Genomic DNA, 22,120 nt, shown 5'->3' with positions numbered 1-22,120 from the left:
ACACTCACAATAGTACCTCTTTGCACTGCGTCTTTTGCAGCTGGAAATGTAGCCTTGAGGGTCGCTCTGCTCTGTCCCTTGTGGAGCGTTTTGGCCGGATAAGGAGGAGAAGAAAGAGGATGTGGGATGACATGTTTCAAGAGATCCTGCAAGACCCTTGTGCTGCAGATACCAACCAGAGGGCTTGGAGGAGCACCTTTTTGGACAGAATGGAAGGGAGAGTGCAGAAAGGAGAAACATGCAGGAAAAGAACAGAGACGCGCAGCAGGACATGATAGCACATCTCAAGTGCCAGATGGACATGCTGGAGTCTCCTATAGACCTTCAGTTCCAAGTCACCTGTGCTCTCCTCTTGCCGCAACCAATCAATAACTGCATTCTGGGACCTCTCTACGCCTCCCTTCCTTCCTCCCCACATTCCATGTATGTTCCGGGGCTGCCGCAGTACACCTAGCACTCCACCCCAAGGGCGAGTACACACAGTCACAGCTGCACATACAATGACCTGTGAAAGACACAGTGACCTGTGTTTTTGAAATAAGAATAACTGTTCTTTCTCCTTCAAAGGTTCTTTTCCCTGTATTTATACAATTTCATTGTTAGTTCTATTTATTTGCATGTACTTGGAATAAAAGTCTATTTATGGAAATTTAATTCATCTTTATTTGTTCACAACATGTGATGGCTGGGGCTGACATCATTCAAAGATAATAGTAATAGGTTCATTTGCAATGTTATATTATACATTATATATACATATTATATATACACACAGCACTCATTACAGGGCTCATATAGGGATGCTAAAAAACAGTGCCAAGCAGAGCACACTACAATACATATTACTGTGGCTCATTATTGAAATGATCTTTCAAAGCCTCCCTGAGCTATATAGCTTCCCGTTGAGCTCTTATAGCCCTGGTATTTGGCTGCTCAAAATCAGCAGCCAGGTGTTCCACCTTTGTGCTCAACCCTGTGGAAACTTTTCCCCCTTTGCGTCACAGATATTATAAAGTGCACAGCAGGCAGATATAACCATGGAGATATTTTTTTCACTAAAATCTAATCGCGAGAGTAGACAGTGCTAGTTCCCTTTCAGATGGCCAAAGGCACATTCAACAGTCATTCTGCACCTGCTGAGCCTGTAGTTGAAGCTCTCCTTGCTGCTGTTGAGGTGGCTGATGTATGGCTTCATGGGCTATGGGAGTAAGGGGTAGACTATTGGCATTTCAACATCCCCAGTGGTACAGCAGAAGCTCAAAGATACGATCACCAGAATTACAAACTGACAAATCAACCGAACACCTTGTGAAATCGGAAGTAAGCAATCAGGCAGCTGCGGGGGTGGGGGAAGAAAGAAAATACTGTGCCCGTATTGCAAGGTTGGCATGCAGAGCAGAAACAATCTGGAGTCTGCGCTGTTCCTGTAAGCGAAGGGTGCTGTTTCATCCCCTCCCACCTCACTCCAGTGGGAGGGGGAAGCTGTTTTCACCATCATCAGTCCACTCTGGAGCCCGGGAAAGAAAGCTCCCTGCTGATGCTGTGCTGCAAGGAACCGAAGGTTGCAGCCAAAGCTTGGAGTGGAGTCAGCTGCGCTCTGGAGGAGTTTTAAAGGGCCACAGCCTATGCACTGATGTGGCCCAAGCTTTGCTTGTGGCTGCACTCCTGGCTCTTGCTGGCACCTCTGGGAGTGCAAGGGGCAGAGTAGGGAGAGGCACTGGCAGCCAGCTGGCACCACAACCCCCTGCCACATGCTGCCTCTGGAGCATGGCAAGGTGTGCACTGAGCAGGGTGAGCCCTGGGGAGAGGGGCTGAAGGCTGGGGCTTGTATTGCCAAAGGTGTGGGGCAGGCCGCCCTCCCCCCCCAGTTCAGCCCAAAGACAAGAAACAGGAACAGGGCAGAGATCTGCTTGCAAACCAGGCAGTGTTGCCAGCTGCCATCTTTGCAGAGATCTCTTCCAGCCTCAGCTGGAAGACACTGACTGCAGGGTACTGTATCATAATGTTTTATTTAGAGTTATGAACATTCAGAGTGAACAACCTCCATTCCCAAGGTGTTCGTATCTTTGAGGTTCTACTGTAATCTGCCAATCTGGAAAGAAAGTCCCTGCTTGTATCTTTCTGAACAGGCCTGTGTTTTTAAAGATGCATACGTCATACACTTTCCGTAATCAGCCCACGTTGATGTCGGTAAAATGTCCCCAGTGATCCAGCAGCATTTTGCAATGCCATAGATAGAGCCCTACCAAATTCACGGTCCATTTTGGTCAATTTCATGGCTACGGTGTTTTAAAATTAAACAGTTTCATGTTTTCAGATGTTTGCACCTGAAATTTCATGGTGGTGTAACTGTGCGAGTCCCGACCCAAAAGGCAGTCAGGGTTCATGGGTCGCAAGGCTATTATAGGGGGGTCGTGAATTGCCACCATCCGTCCTGCTGATGGCAGGAGTATTGCCTTTAGAGCTGGGCAGCCAGAGAGGAAGGCTGCTGGCCGGGTGCCAGCTCTAACCCAGCACCACCACCACCACCAACGGTGCAGAAGTGAGGGTTGCAGGGTATGGGGGGTTTGCTATATGTCCGTTTTTTCCAGCAATCTCCCTCCCTCACAGAGAGCCGCAGCCTCTCTCTGTGCCAAGGGGTGACAGCTGGACCACAGCCCCTTGGGTGTGTGTGTGACAGAGAGAGAGACAGCTGGAGCCACAGCCTGTCTGCATGAGGAGGTGACAACTGGAGCTGCAGCCTCCCTCCTGGGTCAGGAGGCCGAGAGCTGGAGTCATGGAGATTAGTGCAGAGGGGGGAGGTTCCCAGAGGTGATGGTCTGACCCACCTCGGGAGTGGCTGCTGCAAGGGAAGAGAAAGTCTTGTCCTTCCCCATCCCTGACTGGGACTAGCAGCTGGAGCTTTGCCCAGGGTAGGAGCCCCTGGCTGGGTGCCAGCTATCATAGGGTGTGGATCAGATTTCATGGTCTGTGACACGTTTTTCCTGGCCATGAATTTTGTAGGGCCCTATGTATAGGGAACCATTGAAGGGATTGGAACACAGACCTGATGAGTTTAGCTTAAACTGGGGGGCAGCCATATTTTGTACTTGCAGGTGCCTTTGCATTATTTCCACATTTAGCTTTAGATACAGTGAATTACAGTAATTAAGTCTGAAGGTGAAAAATGCCTAAATCACTATGACCAGTTCCTAATACATGAGTCTGGGGTGGAGTTTCTTAGCAAGAAAATGAAAAAAAACCCACTTTGACTCTGCGATCATCCAAGTTTGGTGATAAGTTAAACAGGACCTTTAGGCTTTGCACCACTTTGATTAGTGGAAGCAGGCTGACTTCACTGGAAAAGGTGAGAAGGGTAATGTCCTAACTAGTTTCCCTCTGCCCAGCAGTCATAACTTTGGTCTTGTCTGAGTTGAGTTTGAGCTAGCTGTTTTTCATCCAGGAGTTATCTTGTAGACAATGTTAGCAATAATTGTATCATTGGGAAATGAAATATAGTTATCATCATATAGTTAACAACAAAGCCAATAATGACTCATTACCTGTCCAATTGGTCTCATGTTGAAGAAAGCAGAAAAGATCATACTGAGGGACCGAACAGGTGACTGCTTTAAAGAACAAGAGCAGTTACCCATTACCATTCTGAATTCTTCTGGAGTGTAATGATTGGATTCAGTGTAGCGCTGCTCCAGTTTCTCAAGTTTTGTTATGTAGGCTTGTCCCCAAACTAGTAGTCCCTTGCTTCTCTTTAAAAAAAAACAAAAAAAAAAACAATTTCCCAGCAACCTACTCATGCAGCTCTGTGCAACCAACATTGCTCAGCTCACAAGTAAAAGAATATTTTTAAAGAGACAGTATATCAAATTCAACCAAGCTTCTGAAAACCAATCTGTTTTTTTCCTGTCTTTTACAACATCACCTTTAATAAAGATTCTGAAATTAGAATTTAAATGACAATTTTATTTAATGAGGCACAATAGAACCCAGCTTTCTTTCATAGCTGTATTGACTATGCAATAGTGGTACAGTTTTGTTTTATCAGTAAAGTAAGCAGATATGGCTCAAGACACAACACAAGGAGATAGGTTGTGAGAAGGTGCATTTTGACGTATGCATACCTTTGACCAAAACAACGTTTTAAGGCCACAGCAAAACTGGTTAATAAAATCCTAAATCTAGTCTTGAGACAGAAGATTGTGTATAGCGTAGGTTACATTGAATGAGTTTCAAGCTTTAGATGGTGATGACCTCTTACTATTCTTGAAAAAAAAGATGGTTCTCAGCATGTATTTTTTTTTCTTTTTAAAATTTATATAGCATCTGAGTCTAAGGCCTTGTCTACATTAGAAAGGTTTGTTGATGGTAGTTACATCAGTAATAAAAAAGCACTTTAATTAGAGCACTCGCACCTGTTCACACAGCAGTCGTGCCACCAAAGTGCATCCACATTTGGTGCTCTCGTATCGACAGTGAAAGCAGTGCATTGTGGGCAGCTATCCCACTGCACAACTCGCCGCCTTCTGCCGCTAGGAATTGTGGGAAGGGGGAGAGGCGCGCAGAGCAACATGGATGCTGGCTCAGTGTCCCATGATGCACTGATTTCTGTCTCGTCATTCATTGTGTTCCTGGCTGCATTTCACACCATTTTTCAAAGGCACCCTGTTTCCTGCACGCCCACCATCTCTATCTGAAAGGATCTTGGATCCTGCACTGCTCTCCACTGTTGCTGTCAGCGTTCTGAACACATTGCAGCTGGTCGCGTAGTATATCATGAGCTTCAAATCGTAACAGGAATCTGAGGTGCCCGACCTGCTGAGTGACATGCAAACAAACAGCACTGCATTATTGTTTTCATTCACAGAGCATCTGACATGGTGAACTGCCACTTTTGGGTGTGTAAGCTGACTTTTTCGACAAAACACTCTAGTGTAGACCAGGCCTAATAAAAACATTCTCTCTTCGAGTGATTGCTCATATCCATTCCATTATAGGTGTGTGTGCGCCCCGTGCACAGATTCCCGGAACTTTTTTCACCTTAGCAGGCCCCGTAGGGTCAGCTCAGGCGCCCCCTGGAGTACCACGCTCATGCCGTGGTACATAGGGTGCTGCCGACCCCGCAGGCCCTCAGTTCCTTCTTTCCGCCTGTTGACAATTGCTGGAACATTGCCTCTTGCTTTGCAAGTCACAGCCCCTTAGTATTGTTGGTGATTGTTAAGTAGTTAAGTGAGTTAGTATACATAGTTAAGGAAACCCTTAGGGTTTTTTTCTTCATGTTGGGCCATGCCTGGCTCAATGGGCTTCAAACAGTGCACCGAGTGTGCCAAACTTGTTCCCGTGAATGACCCTCACGATCGCTGCCTCCGTTGCCTCGGAGAGCAGCACCGCAGAGATAAATGTAAGATATGCAGAGCCTTCAAGCCCCGCACCCAGAAGGAGAGAGAGGCGTGGCTGAAGGCTATCCTCATGGAGTCCGCCCTGCTTCCGGACTCTGAACTGGCATGTTCCCCTGTGGAACTGAGCGTCTCCTCCGTGCAGAGCACTCCTCCGGCACCGGTGTCGTCGATCCAGGGCCTGGCACCAAAGCGCTGCAAGGACACCGCGCGCCGAGGTTCCCCCGCACCGCCTGCCCGGCCTGGGGGGATTATGAGATGCCCCAGCCGCGTGCCGTCGAGATTACTCCACTCAGGGAGCCTTCCCCAACTCATGGGCCTGCCCATGCCTCCGTCCCCCCTCGGCCGAGGGCTAGGGGACCTGCGTCTTGGGGTAAACCCGCGCTGGGTGGCCCCGGTGGTTGGCGGAGACAGGAGTCCAAGTCTCCCCCCAGACGGTCAAGGAGGGTAGAGAGTGCAGGCTCCCCTCCCAGCTCCGGCATCGAGTCATCAAACTCCTCGACGCCACGACACCGAGGATGCTCGAGGGGTTCACGCAGGGCTACCTCTCAGTCGTCCCTGAAGAGCCCAACTTGGCACCGCATTCCACGGTGCCGGTCTCGATCCCCAGCACCTAGCCCGGCGCGGATCCCACTGCCTTACATCTTGTTGCTGGCGCCAGCACCGACACCTCTGGCAACGACACCTTCGGCACCGCCGCGCAGAATATCTCGCAGGCGGTCCCGCTCCTCGCGGTCCCGTTGCTCTGGTCAGCACTGATCTTCATGGTCCCGATCTTCACGTTGGCACCGACGGCACCGTTCCCGCTCCCAAGGGGGCAAGTGTCGACGCAAATCGTCGAGAGGGAGGAGACATTCCAACTCCAGTAGCTCCTCTCCAGCCCGGCACCGCACACGACGGCACCGGCGCTCACCATCTTCATCCTCCAGGAGCCACTCTCCTGCAAAGGAAAGTAAGCGGAGGTCCAGCGGCTCCAGATCCAGATCCTGGCACCAGGTGTCCCAGTCGGCACCGATACCAGCTTCAGCGTGGCCTCAGGGACCTTGGCAGTGGCCATATTGGGGCCCCTGGGTACACAAGTGGGCCAGGCTACCGCCTCGCTCCACTCATCAGTGGCCCCGCCACGCCCCACCCCTACGACCCAGCTGGATAAGGGCCATCCCTCGGATGGAGGATCAGACCCAGAGGAAGGCCCCTTCACAGGGCCACTTTCTCAATCATCCTCCTCATCCCCGGACGATGTGACCTCCTGGGACCGTAAGGCTCCATGGCCTGACTTCAGGGCTCATCAGGATATGCTAAAAAGAGTTGCTAGCAACCTGAATATAGAGCTAAAAGAGCTCTCAGAGGAGGAAGACCCCCTATTCGGGGTTTCGGGGACAGCAGGCCCATCTAGAGTAGCCCTACCTGTACATGAGAGGGTGCTCAAATTAGCAAAATCCCTCTGGCAAACCCCCGCCTCGGTTCCCCCTACTGCCAAGGGAGCCGAGAGGAAATACTTTGTACCCACCGAAGGGGTTGAGTACTTATATAATCACCCTGCACCATGCCCGCTAGTGGTGGATGCAGTGAACCAGAGGGATAGACGGGGCCCAGGGTAACACCCCCAAAAATAAGGTAGCGAAGAAGCTAGACCTGTTTGGCCGCAAGGTCTATTCAACAACGTCTCTGCAGCTGAGGATCACGAACCACCAGGTGCTCCTTGGGAGGTACAATCTCAACCTCTGGTCCTCACTGCAGAGACTCGCTAAGATCCTGCCACAGGTTTTACCCCAGGATCAAGCGGCGGACTTCTAGACTGTCATCGAGGGGGGCGCTGCGGTGGCAGGAGCGGTCTTACATTCCTCCAGCGACGTGGTGGATGCTGCCAGCAGGGCTATGGCCTCGGCCATAGTCATGTGACGATCCTCGTGGCTCCAGTCGTTGGGGCTGTCCCAAGAGGTCCAGCAGACCATACAAGATCTCCCATTCGATGGTGCTGGCCTCTTCTCGGACAAAACCGATAAGCTACATGCCCTGAAAGATTCTAGGGCTATGCTGCGATCCCTAGGGCTCTACACCCCACAGGCCTCGAGGCGTCAGTCTCGGCCTCAGGTCCAGCGGTAGCCTCAGCTTCCCCCGAGGCAGCCCCCAAGACCCGCTCAACCCAGGAGGGGTCGGGAGCGGTTCCGGGTCCCTAACCTCCGTGACCGTTCAGGCTCTTCGGTGGGGCCTCAGCAAGGCCCAAATAAGGGCCAAAATAATAAAAAATCCTTTTGACAGTGCGCACGAGTGTGGCACTCTTCCTTTCCTCCTGGATCTCAACCGGCCCTTTGCCCACAGACTCAGGCCACATTATGCCCACTGGCAAAGCATTACTTCGGACCGATGGGTCCTTGGTATAGTCCGCAGGGGCAATGCCCTACAGCTGATGGCCTTCCCTCCGGATTCCCCCCCTACCCAGTCCCTCTTCAGGGACCCCTCTCACGAGCAGCTCCTCATTCAGGAAGTCTTCTCCCTCTACCAGTTAGAAGCGGTGGAAGAGGTTCCCCCATGGGAAAAGGGAAGGGGTTTTTACTCCTGGTATTTCCTAATTCCCAAGGCCAAGGGGGGCCTGAGGCCCATTCTAGATCTCCGCTGTCTGAACAAGTTCGTCAGACGCCTCAGGTTTCGGATGGTCTCCCTAGCCTCCATCATTCCTACCCTAGATCCAGGGGACTGGTATGCTGCCCTCGACTTAAAGGACGCATACTTTCACTTCTCTATTCTCCCAGGGCACAGAAGGTTTCTACGGTTTGTGGTAGCTGGTGGCCACTACCAGTTTTCAGCCCTGCCCTTTGGTCTTTCATCCACCCCCAGGGTATTTACAAAGCGTATGGTGGTAGTCGCGGCCCACCTGAGCCGCAGGGGAGTTCAGATATTCCCATACCTGGATGACTGGCTGATCCGGGGCAGGTCCAGGGCCCATGTCAGGAACAGCCTAGAGCTCACGTGCGCAGTGTGCACCAACCTGGGGCTGCTCATAAACGAGCAGAAGTCCATTCTCACCCCAGTGCACCGCATAGAGTTCATTTGGGGCCACACTAGATGCCACCCAGGCCAGAGCCTTCCTCCCACTGCCTCGCTTCAAGGCGATGGCTGCCATAATCGACGACCTCCACAGGTCCCCCATGACGACAGCCAGGCGTTGCCTCCAGCTGTTGGGACATATGGCAGCCTGCACGTATGTGGTGAAGCTGGCTCACCTCAAACTCAGGCCTCTCCAGACGTGGCTAGCCTCCGTCTACGCCCCAGCCAGACACCCTCTGAACAGGGGGTCACAGTGCCCACCCAGATATTGGCTTCCCTAGTCTGGTGGAAGGACTCAAAGGAGGTGTTGAAGGGAGTTCCCTTCAGGGAGGTAATATCATCGGTGACTCTGATCACGGACGCCTCAGATCTGGGGTGGGGAGCACACATCACCGGCAACCTGAGTACCCAAGGGCTCTGGTCACCAGGTGAGATGTCCCTCTACATCAATGTCAGGGAACTCAGAGCAGTCCGCTTAGCATGCAAAGTTTTCCTCCGGTTCCTCAAGGGCAGAGTGGTACAGGTCCTAACGGACAATACAGCAGCCATGTTCTATATGAACAGGCAGGGGGGAGCGTGCTCCTTGGCTCTCTGCCAGGAGGCCATACAATTTTGGGGCTTAGTGGTGAGACAAGACTTTCATATATCTGCCTCTCACCTCCCTGGAGTCAGGAACAACGAGGTGGACTGCCTCAGCAGGTCATTCCTTCCCCGACACGCCTGGTCACTTCACCCAGAGGTGGTAGCTTCTGTCTTCCGCAAGTGGGGTGTTCCCCAACTGGACCTGTTCGCGTCAACCTGGAACAGGAAATGCCCGAGGTTCTGCTTGCTCCGGGGTTGCGAGCCGGGCTCCATCTCCGACGCGTTCCTTATAGAATGGACGGGGACCCTCATGTATGCGTTTCCCCCATTCCGGTGCTGCCCAGAGTCCTCTTGAAGATCAAGAGAGACAGGGCGGATGTCATGCTGATCGCCCCAGCTTGGCCGAGACAGTACTGGTTCAGCATATTTCTGGACCTGTCCATAGCCACGCCCCTGACACTTCTGAGGCGTTTCGACCTGCTCTCCCAGGACCAGGGTCGCCTGCTCCACCCAGACCTGGATTCTCTCCACCTGATAGCTTGGAGACTCTGTGGCTGACAGAGGGAGGGAGAGCCTGCTCCATGCAAGTACAGCAGGTCCTGCTTAGCAGGAGGAAACCTTCCATCCAGGTGGTGTACCGAGCCAAGTGGAAGCATTTTACCTGTTGGGCTCAGTCCCGGGGCATCCCACCGAGCTCCTTGCCAATACAGGCGATTTTGGAGTACCTCCTTCACTTGAAGCTACAGGGCTTAGCTCTGGCCTCTCTTCGGGTGCACCTGGCGGCCATCTCAGCCTTCCACCAGCCGATGGAGGGCAGATCCCTATTTTCACACCCCATGTCAGGTAGGTTCCTCAAGGGGGTGGAGAGGCTATATCCCCAGGTCCGCGACCCGGTGCCTCCCTGGGACTTAAACCTGGTCCTCGCCATGCTGACAGGACCACCCTTGGAGCTCATGGCTACATGCCCGTTGCTTGTCCTCTCTTGGAAGGTATCCTTACTAGTGGCCATTACATCGGGTAGGAGGGTCTCCGAGATAAGAGCATTGACCTTGGAGCTCCCCTACACGGTCTTCTACAAAGATAAGGTCCGACTGAGACCCCACCCGGCTTTCCTGCCTACTGTGGTGTCTCAGTTTCATTATAACCAGGATATCTTTAATTTAATCAGGAAATTGATTTTATTGTCAAGCTTCAAATGGATTTTAAACAGAATTAAAAAAAGTTAATAGTTCTGTAAACATCTTTCTGGGTGTGATGCTGTCTGAAATATGAGTTATCATTCATAACATCATTAATGCCAATATTACAAAATTGCAATGAATATTACAAGGTATGCCATGTAAGGTATCAATGGAAAAGTTATAATTTGCTAAGTATGATAATATTGTTTATATGTATCTATCATCTTTGTATTGTGAGTTATAAATATGTGTGATATATTTGTATCTCAAATTGGTGCTGTGTTTCTGGTTGACGCCCCCAGCGTCAGCAGATAGCAGCAGCTCTATCCAGCCTGTTTGATGGCCCATCAAGGGCAATCAGCTATACAATATGCCCAGGGATAGAAACCAGGAGCTATGCCTATGAGTCAGCAGTATATGTAGGGACATGCCTGTGGACAGGGTACTCCAAGTCTTTTTCCATGCCCATGTGCTGTGAGCTGAGTTGGAACAAGCCACATGGCAAAGGATATAAAAGGCAGCTTCAACATTTCCATCTTGTGTTCATTCCTGTTTCTTATCTCTGGATCAACTTCTCTACATCTGAAGCTTTGAACAAAGGACTGGCAGACCCATCCAGGTACCGGATGTGCTCCAGAGTAAAATTTACAAGCAAACTTAGCAGTACTGCTAAGAACGCGATATATGAACAGTAAAGTCATATGTATGTATCTGATTTGCTTTGATCACTTAAACTCTCATCTTGTTTATTTCTTTTCTTTTGTAATAAACCTTTAGTTTTAGATACTAAAGATTGCCTGGCAGCATGGTATTTTGGGTAAGATCCAAACTAATATTGAACTGGTAATGTGACTGACCCTTTGGGGATCAGAAGAACATTTTGTAAAGGGAATAGAGTTTTAAATAACTAATCTCTTTACTGGACCTAGTTGCTGATTGGAAGCCTGAGACTGAAATGCAATAAAGTGTTCTGTGATATTTCTTTTTTGGGCTTCTTGATAACCAGTGTGGGGGATCGGGAGCATAATTTGTGACTGGTTGGTGACTCTAATTTCAGTGTTAACCACCAGTTTTGGGAGACTCTGCTCTCTTTGCAGCCTGACATGACCGTGGCATTGTCAATGTGGGCTACCGTAGGCACAACGGGTCACACTGGGGTTCTTTTGGTTGATTTTAATTTCTAATTTTTTTAAAGCCAGGAACCGTTCTCTAGTAATAATGTCTTTTCTGTATAGCATTCATAACAATAGTAAGTCAAACTTTTTTTATTTGGGCTTTTCTGGTCAAAGTTACCAGGTGTATATTTATGTGTTGGGGCGGGAGGGGGTTGAGAAACTATGCATATTTGACAACAGATAGTGTTTCCTCCTACTGTTGATCTTTCTTCTAGTTATCACTTCAGAGTATCTGTAGGAAAGATGTAACAACAGAGTCAGCCTCAGGTCAAGCTTTGATTGCAGTTCAAAGTTGAGGTGGATAGGCCCCTTGATTCATTGAATGCTACTCAGTAAGACTTGGAATGGCATCCATCCTGTCAGACCTTAGAGGGGCAGAAATAGACCGCTTAGTAGTAGTATAACAGAAGTTTGGGCCAAAAAAATCAAAGGATCTCTAAGAGTCACATTAACCTAGTCGCACAACAGTACAGAGAATTGACGTATAGTAGTTAGTTATAGTTGTATTACAGCTGCTTTGTAGTACTCTTATGCAACAGATTTGCAGACCTGTTTAAATTAAAACCTGTTTAGTTGACTATATAATCAAGAAAGAGAGGTCATAAAACTAGTTTGCAACATTTTCAAAAATGGTAGTTCATTTGCCACTGCAGTGCTGCTCTCATTTATGCTGAGGGATCTGGCCAAATATAACACACAGACAGCTCAGTATTGTAAGAGTACAAAGTTGAGCATTGCACTGTCTTTACATCCATCTGCACTGACGTAAACTGTGTGCTCTTCAGTTATAGCCAAAAGATCCAGCCTTCTTTTTTAAAATGCTTTCTGATTTACTAATTTAAGGTGTTAGCAATATAAAAAAGAAATTTGCTTTTTAAAATACATAATTTTTAGCCTGATGGTCTGTCTTTTTTCAACAGGGAATAGTTGTAACGTGTATCATTATGTTTGCCATCTTTTGTCCTTGTTTTCTTTCATTAAATTTTCTGTCTCCTTTATTTTTTTAGCCCTTTTTAGTGGGAAAAGAGCTAAATTGTTGAATTTAGTCTTTTTACCAAGATTGCAGATATACAGAAATCATGATTATTTATCAGAAATCTGTGATATTTAACTAGGCCAAAACTACCACTTATATATTTTCCTGAATGCTTGGGCCTTGTAGTTCAGGGTCTTTTAAAGCTTAAACAGCCGTTACTATCAGTGGAAGTTTTGCTTAAAGTGGTTGGTCCTTTACTGAGGGAATTTAAGAGGTTTACATCTTGCTTTTTCTGTTGGCTCTACTGTATAACTCACTTAAGGCATATGCAACACAGGTCTAATCAGTTTTACTCTAATCTTAACCAGCTGAAATATAAATTTGCTCATCCCTATATCATGCATTGAAAGCTATGTTACTTGTAAGTATTTAGCTATAGCTAACAGTACTTTCAAGAAATCCTACTTTCAGGTGTAAAAACTCTCCTACAATACTTAACGGTCCAACAAGTCCCATCCTCACAAGCATCAAGTGAATTACCATTTCTGGTTTTGATTCTTAAATTTGCTCTATTCAATATAGTTAATCACTAGAGCATATATGAATATTGTGTGTATATTGTGTTATATTTTGTGTTGGGGATTAGTATTATACATGTTGCTGAATTTGTGCCATAATGAGAAATACAAAAATATTACTCCAGAGCTGCACATGGGGTGGTATCTGCTCTGGTATGAACATGTAGGCACAGAAAGGAAACCACTCTGCCTAAAAGGAATTAGCTTCTGTCTAGATTGGGGATTTGCCCTGATTACAGCTGTCAGTGGCCAACCGACACTGTAGTAGTACCAATGCACTCCCTAGTGTAGACAGACAGAGTTGCTATTTGCAACTGTCTTACGCATGCTTGAAATTAGGATAAAACATACGGTGCAAATAGTGGCTTAGCCTCTGTATACTTAGAATCATACCAGTGCAGCTACACAGATGGCTGACCATTAATAGCTTTAATTATCACAAATCCAGTCCAAATAAGCTTCCAAAAGCATGTACTTGGAAATAAAGGAAAGTGGATCCTTCGTGGTATTTTTCTTCAACTACAGTTTTAAGCATTTTAAGAATACCCATATTTTGTTTTAGATTCACTTATTTCCTGCATAACTCTGTTAAAACATATAAGCGAAACAACAGCTAGTAGAAAGTGGAATGACCAGTATTCGTAGTTTTCTTTTTCTATAAAATAAATAAAAAATTATCAATAATTTATTAATAGGACTGTAAACGTTAGCTAATTTAAAAGACTTTTTTTGCTGCATTCTTCTTTTAATTCAGGATCCTCTTGCCTAGGATCTGTATGCTGGCTCTGTGCCACTAGGGGATTTCACTATACTGGGATGATCCTTCAGTGGCCGGGTATACCAGCTCTGGAAACAATAGAGAGAGACAAAGCTTTTGTAGAATTGATGCAAAGCTTTAAGGTTTTTACAAAACCCAAATAATTAAATCTAGAATATGCTTGAATGAGTTTGAAATGAAGATATATATTATTTTGAAGCTACTCCTATTTTACTAACTTTAAATTAAGTATGATTAGCATTTGATGTTTGACTTAGTTCAATACACGTGATTTAAAAACGTTAATTTTATCAATTTCTACAGGAGACTTTGCAGCAGTTGATCATGATGTCTTTGCCAAATGTCTTAATAATTGGCAAAAATCCTTTTTCTGGTAAGTTTTTGTTTTTATTTTATTTTTTTGAATTTGTAGTTAGCTCATTGAAAATGTAGCTCAGGTAAGAATGAGTCACACTAGAGAGCTTAATGAAAATTTTAGCAAATACATGACTACAGAATGATGATTTTTCATTGCGTCTGCTCAGACCCCAAAGTCAACATTGGGCAAAAACAAAATATTAAACATATAAACAAATAAAACATCAAGATAGACATGCCACCATTGGGATTTATATTAAACTATAACTGTCTTTTTAATCTTTTCCATGCCATGCTTCAGTGCATGACAGAATTATTTCTCTTGGGCAAGAGGAACCATTTCAGACAAAACTGCCTATTTGTTATCTCCCTGTCAAATTCACTGTTTTTAACTTTGACATTGTCCTTGACCCTGAACTTTCCTTTGCCTCCCACATCTCCCATATCTGTAAATCTGTATACAGTTATCTTTGTAATATCTCCCATGTATCTGAGTACTGTGCCTCCACTTCGTTGAAATTTATGACTTTATCTTTTCTAATCTTGACTGTTGCTGCTCTCTTAGGCCTCCCAGATTATGTCCACATAGCCCACAGAAGCAAGCCTCCTAGTCACGGCTGACAGACTTGGGATAGGAGGGCTTGTACTAACATTCTGAAAATAGCTGTGTAGACAGTGCTTTGAAGTTGCAGCTCATGCTCTAAAGATGAGAGGAGGGGTGGGTTTCAGAGCCCAAGCTCCAGCTCAAAGTGTTGTCTACACAGCTATTTTTAGAGTGCTTGCGCAAGGCTGTTGACTTGGCTGGGAGGCTCACTTCTGGGGACTGTGTAGACATACAGCCAAAGTCTCAGCTCCCTAGGATCTAATATATGTAGAATACTGCTGCCTCCTTTCTCATATGCAGTGAGAAGTCTGAACATTCTCAAACACCACAGACTCCACAGTTACTTCATGTTGTAGTTCAAAAATTCCTTTATTGCTAATGGTTTTGCTTTGACCTGCTTTAGAGACCTTATCTCTTTGTATTGCTTTTTGTTGTTGTTTGTTGTTGTTATTGTTCCCTGTGCTCATTTAGAACCTGCTTCCATCTCATTTGATTGACTCCTTCAGGTTTTTTTTAATATTAGTAAAATCAGATATAAGAGGCCAGGTACTGCTATGGATCGGAAACTGGCTAAGAGACAGAAAACAAAGAGTATGAGTAAATGGTTAATATTCATAATAGGAAAAGGCAAACAGTAGGATACCACAAGGTTGAACACCAGGTTCATTGTACTTAATATATTTATTATCTGGAAAAGGGATGAGCAGCAAAATTTGAAGATGAGACAAAATTATTTAGGTTAGTCAAGATGGGAGAAAATGAAGGAACTTGAGACACACCTAATTAGTCTGTGTATGGACAAATTGAAAATTCAGATGAAAGTCAGTGTTCACAAATATATTGGAATGAGTAATTTGAGCTACTCATACACCTTATGTGGTCCTAATTTAACTGTATCAACTCCAGGTAAAAGACTTGACCATCAGAGGGAAAATTTCATAAAGAGCGCTGCTCTATATACAGCAATGTTAGGATACATAAGAAAAAGGCTGGAAAATATTTTGGAAGGTATTATAATGCCATATATAAATCAATGCTATGCCCTCACTTGGAGTCCCATATTCAGTTCTCAAAAAATATATAGCAGAAATAGAGGTGGTTCAGAGGCAGACAGTGAGACTGAGAGTCATGGAAAAACTCTTATGAAGAGTGATTGAAAAGATTGGGATTGTTTACCTCAATGAGGAAAGGAATAAGGGGGGCATTATAAAAGTATATAAAATCATAATGCAAGAATAAGGGGACATTAAATGAAATTTGAAAGTGACAAAACCAAAATTGGTAAACAGAAATACTTTTTCACATAATGCATTGTCTGTGTAATTTATTGCCATTATCACTGATGCCAGGAATTTATCAAGTGTTAAAAAAGAATTGCATGTTTTTATGGATTCAAAGATTAGACAAGAGTTTTGGAAAGAATATTAATTCTCATGCTTCAGGCCATATATGAGTCCCTAACTATTGGATTTTAAGAAGAAACTTTCCCTGGGCGACAGGTTCTCCAATAATGTTGTAGCAAAATAGCGAGAGTCCTGTGGCACCTTAAAATTGACAAATTTATTTGGGCATAAGCTTTTGTAGGCAAAACCCACTTTGTCGGATGCATGAAGTTGAAACTTCAGTTTGTTAGGTATATATACACGTGCAAGGATGGGTGAGTTATATCACTGTGAGGAGGGCAAGTGTTAACGAGGTTAATTCAATCAGGGTGGAAGAGACCATTCACAACAATTGATTAGAAGGCCTGAATGTCAAAAGAGGGAACCTTAATTTTTTGTAATGGGCTAGCTACTCCCAGTCTCTATTCAGACCGAGTCTGATAGTGTCAAGTTTGCGTATGAGTTCCAGCTCTGCAGTTTCGCATTGGAGTTTGTTTTTGAAGGTTTTTTTGTTGAAGTTTGGCAACTTTCAAGTCTGTTACTGAGTGTCCAGGGAGATTGAAGTGCTCTCCTACTGGTTTTTGAATGTTACTATTTCTGATGTCTGATTCGTGTCCATTTATTCTTTTGCGTAGAGACAGTCCAGTTTGGCCAATGTACATGGCAGAGGGGCATTGTTGGCACATGATGGCGTATATCACTTTAATAGATGTGCAGGTGAACGAGCTTCTGATGGTGTGGCTGATGTGGTTAGGACCTGTGATGGTGTCATTTTGTATTTAAGGATTTCATAAAACATCTTTTGAAGCATCTGGTACTGACTGTTGTTCAGAGATAGGATATTAGACTGGCATGATCCAGCATGACAATATTGTGTTCCTGTGTTAATTCTTTATTATTATGGCGTATTTCTAATATTGGAACACTAAAATCCTGTATTGAGCTGGATCCATTGAAAATTACGTGCATTCAGTGATGTATTTTAGGGAAAATCTGAAATCTCTCCCTGCATGAGGGAATAATAGCCAATATTTATATTAAACATGTAATAGGGAGAAATGTTTGCATGACAGCCTAGCAGTTAAAAATAGAAGTATAAAGCTAATGCATCTCAGTCTACACACAAAAAATGTTGCCTTAACATAGAAGGGGAAGATACAATTGAATGGGATTGCTGTATGATTATTTGCAGATTGACTGTCTTCCTGGCAGGATTAATTAAATAGAAAAGTACTGAGACAGTCTCAGTTCACTCCGCATGATTGAGTTACAGTCCTGCAAGCTGCAATTTATAACGGTAGTAATGCTCCCACAGTAAGATACAGATATTTAATTTATGGGAGATCCCAGTTTTTGGTTTTTTTTATTTTTGTAATTGCATTAATTTAAGTTGACCTTTTGAACATACACTAAATACCAAACTTTGGTACCTAAATAAGTGGTGTGATTTTCAGAGGTGTGGATCTGAAAACCCACAGTTTCAATTTACTGTAGTGCAATATATGCTTGATTAGCACACTTTAAAATGAGATCACTTATTTTAGTGTATAAATAGAGATTTAAGGTTGTCTAGGTTTAGACACCCCCATTTGAAAGATTTGGCTAGAATGCTTGGTAGTAGTAACTATAAATGTGATGGGAGTGTATATTTTGCCCTCATCTGGACAATTTGTGGGTTGAGGACAGTAGTCAGGAAGAGATCCAAGTGTCAGTTTGTGCACCAGTGTAGGTAGTTTTCCTTTTAGTGGAAAAACGCACGTTTTCTTCCTCCCCTTCTGAACACAGCAGGGAGGTATCTTCTACCTTTTCACCTCACTTCATTTTTATGAGCCTTACTAATCTGGCAGGGAATCCAGCAGTTGCACTTACAAACAAAGACCCTTGGCATCTCATTGAGAACATTCATCATGCTATCCATCTTAGCCCACAGCTCCATACCACTACAATATACAATTGTGGATTTACTAGACTCCTTGGGGTGTGCAACCAGGTAGAAAGTCTTCAACTGCTGTTCCCCCTCTAGAATTAGTTCTCCTTCCTCTGCAAGAGATAACAGTTCTACTCAACAGGGTCATTTCAACAGTCCCATAGCTAGCAACAGGACAGGGAGGAAGAACAACTGCAGGAAATGAAGAACAATTAATTCCAACAGCAATGTCCTCTTCCTCACCAGATGAGGCTGTAGTTTCTTCTACTCTATGCAGCCAGATGATTTAAAAACCTTTCAAGATCTTTTATTTTGCGTGGCAGAAACCTTGGCGATCCGTGTGGAGGTAGTACAAGGAAAACCCTACATTCCATCAAAGGATGCTTGAAATCTACTCATTGTGTGGACATGAGGGTATAGATCCTCCGAAAAGTCCTTTAATTAAATATCCTCATTTTCCTTGTGATTATTCCGAACTAGGCCAAAAAGTTCAATTGTATAAAAATAAAGGTGATAAATAAATGTGCAATTCAGTAAAAGGGCTTTCCATAAAGCATGACAATATTGAAGCCATATCCGAACAGTTACTTGCATCCACAATCATTTATTTTATTTTTAGAGCCAGGCACTGAAGAAATTAAAAAACTACTTTTACTCTTACTTGGCTGTGCAGTTCAGGTAAGTTTTAAATATGTTTCTGTATATGCTTCTTTATTATATTAAACATTTTTTAATGGTTGTTTCCTAATGCACACATATACTTTCCCCTCCTCATTCTCCCTATTTTTTTAAATATAGCATTAACTCAAATAAGGAAATTCCAACAGTTTTAAAGTTGATTCAGCAATATTAAGGTGGTGACATTGCACATCCTGTTTATTTTATGGTATAAATAAATAACAAAGTATCTTTGTCTTAATTTATTAAGGTTTTCATTTAGTAAGGAAAACTGTAATGCTTACTATGACACAGATTACAACACGAATGAGCTAATGTTATTGGAGCAACCTTAATGTTTAGCATTTCTCATTGTTTTATTAATGCAAATTTATTTTTTATTTAATTTCCTTGGTATTCTAAATAAAATGAACATTATATTTTCCCCCTTTCATAAAATTGGTTAAAGAGAGTGGTTCAAACTACCAAAGAATTATTTTACTTTAGAAAAAATGTGTTAGAAAATATTTGCCTGTCGGCTGTCTATTTACGTTCTTGATTTTAGTTCAATTCAAACTATATAACTGAACTCCTCTATGTATGCCATATAATCAAAATTTCTAATGCAAATTATAGAAAAGTTGTATCTTTAACAATTTTAGGGCCAGATTGTGAATCTTTTAATCCCATTGATAAATAGTTATTCACACATTGAACTCAATGGGATTACGTGCATGAGTAATTGCTCACCAATGGGAGTAGGGATTTCAGAGTGTGGCCTTAAATAAATAATGTAAATGAAACTGACCTTTAATGTGCACATTAGAATTACAGGCAAAGTCTGGGTTTACCTGACTGGTGGTGATATGGCGGTATATTGACTGACACAGTATAATGTAACAAGCAAAATAAACTGTGGGTGAAATTCTGTTGTATATTTAAGATATAATAGAAATGGAATAAAACGTTTTCATAGGATAAAAGTCATTTGATGTTTGTTTTGGTATTTCTAAAATAAGGCCCAGCTTTTCACCCTGGCTCTAACCAGGCTTCCATTTTGGCATTGTAACCCACAAATCAGGATTGGGGCCTTAAATTTATAAATGATCTTTGCTGCATGTGCTAAATTGTGCTTATAATTATTTATACTTGCATAAATAAAGGTGAGGGTTTGAAAGTCTGAGATGAATTGTAAAAGTAAAGCTAAACTAAATTGGTATCAGCTAATTATCTGGTATCAAAGTGAAGCTGAGATAGTCATTTTCAGATTAGGAGAAATGGAACATACAATGATGTTCTGTAATACAATTTTATGTTTATTATTCCAAAAGGCTAGTGTAGATTGAATTTAGTCTGAGAGGGTTCAGTAGAGTAACATTTACTCACTGTGGCCCTGATTTTGCAATGACTTATTCACCTGCTGACCTGTATGTAAGTGGTTAGTTGGACTATTCATGTGCATGTAAGTCTTTCCATTGCTGTCACTTTGCTGATCCCACTCAATTAGATTAAATTAAATCTACACTGACCTAATGAAAATAAAATTATTTGAGAACATCATCACATGATCCATGTCTCCTGATCTGAAAAAAATTATTTAACTTCAATGGGACTACTTGGCTGTGGACAGCTAAAATGGTATGTAAGTCTTTTTGCAGGAACGGGGCCTATAACATGATTAGCTTGCTACAATCCAGTTTGATTAAAGATCATACCTACAGTAGTTCATTAAATTAGTGACTAGTTTATCCATGAAAATGTTTTTTTGTTTTTTTTTTTAATTTACTATACTTTTCTAAGTAAACTATTTTTGATGGGCTGAAAGTTAGAAAAGTACAGTATACTGTACAGCTGGTTTCAATTGAATAGTGTAAAATATAGTTCAGGAGATTTTCTCAGTATATGGTTGGCTATTTGAATAATAAAAGAAGGTATTTAGGAAATATTTATGGAAGTAAACATCATCATAGAATGTGAGCAAGAAATAACACAATTTTAAGAAGCACCCCCATCAATTTTTTTTTTCAAAGTGAATATTCTGTCAGTTCACTAATATCAAAAGTCAATCACAACTACAATAATTTGCTATAATTACATTAAATCTGTACTAACCAATTAGAGTATTGGACATCTGATAATTATTCTGATATATTTTTAACCAGCTGTACAGTCTTATCATCAGCTTTCAGCTCTCGGAATAGACCACAGAGATATGAAAAATAATTGTGGTTAATGTATTCCTTTTAGTGTCAGAAAAAAGAAGAATTCATTGAAAGAATCCAAGGTTTAGATTTTGATACAAGAGCAGCTGTTGCTGCCCACATTCAAGAGGTATTTTTTACTTTTGTACTACCTGATATCCAAGTGATTTTCATATTTCTGGTATATTAAGGAAAGAAGAAGAATTTTATTTAGTCAAAAACAAGGCAGATCTACTCACATTTGCATTAAATGATTGCATTAGAGAACATTAACTGAGAAGGTTTTGTTTTATAAGAATGAGAGTAAATCACATTTCTTATTAAAGGTGGTATTTGAATAAAAACAGTTCATACTGAGTAGTGTTTTCCATCACAAAATCATAGAAGTGTAGGAATGGATGGGACCTTGATAGATCATCTGGTCCTGTCTCTTGCACTGAGGTAGGAGTAAGTATTATCTAGACCAGTGGTTCTCAACCAAGGGTACACATACCGCTGAGGTACGCAGAGATCTTTCAGGCAGTACATCAACTCATCTAGATATTTGTCTAGTTTTACAACAGGCTACATAAAAAACACACTAGTGAAGTAAGTACAAACTAAAATGTCATACAGACGATGACTTGTTTATATTGCTCTATATACTATACACTGAAATGTAAGTACAATATTTATATTCCTATTGATTTATTTTATAGTTATATGGTAAAAATGAGAAAATAGGCAATTTTTCAGTAATAGTGTGCTGTGACACTTTTGTATTTTTATGTCTGATTTTGTAAGTAAGTAGTTTTTAAGCGAGGTGAAACTTGGGGGTATGCAAGACAAATCAGACTCCTGAAAGGGGTACAGTAGTCTGGAAAGGTTCAGAGCCACTGATCTAGACCATCCTTGACAGGTATTTGTCTAACCTGTTCTGAAAAACCTTCAGTGAAGGAGATTCCATAACCTTCCTAGGTAATTTGTTCCAGTGCTTAACTATCCTTACAGTTAGGAAGCTTTTCCTAATGTCTAGGCTTTAATGGACTTAAATTGCAGCAAGCGAGATTACTTTTTGTCTTGTCCTCTGTGGATTAGGAGAACAATTTATCATCCTACGCTTTATGACAACTTTTTATATACTTGAAGACTGATCTCAGACTTCTGATCCCCCTCAGACTTCTCTTCTCCAAAAGATGCATCCCTCATAGGATGGGGTGAGCATATCAATGGTCTTGTGATGCAAGGCAAATAGTCACCATCCAAGACATGCCTTCACATCAATCTGCTTGAACTCAGAATGGT

At 43.2% G+C, this 22,120-nt stretch overlaps 1 protein-coding gene across 2 annotated transcripts in view; it reads left to right on the top strand.

Moving 5' to 3' along the window:
* CCDC88A (coiled-coil domain containing 88A) overlaps nt 1-22,120 on the top strand; it is a 251,526-nt gene that overhangs the window by 71,572 nt on the left and 157,834 nt on the right. For both annotated transcript variants that reach the window (XM_067565171.1, XM_067565170.1), the window contains exons 4-6: nt 14,012-14,081; nt 18,598-18,656; nt 20,883-20,966. In XM_067565171.1, the coding sequence (XP_067421272.1) occupies nt 14,012-14,081; nt 18,598-18,656; nt 20,883-20,966 (213 nt within the window). The remainder of the gene's footprint in view (nt 1-14,011; nt 14,082-18,597; nt 18,657-20,882; nt 20,967-22,120) is intronic.

This window comes from Emydura macquarii, unplaced genomic scaffold, assembly GCF_026122565.2.
Source record: "Emydura macquarii macquarii isolate MOO-44397 ecotype Brisbane River unplaced genomic scaffold, CSIRO-AGI_Emac_v2 contig_2676, whole genome shotgun sequence".
In the NCBI taxonomy this organism is placed as follows: domain Eukaryota; kingdom Metazoa; phylum Chordata; order Testudines; family Chelidae; genus Emydura; species Emydura macquarii.
This window is presented reverse-complemented; position numbering and strand designations above follow the sequence as displayed.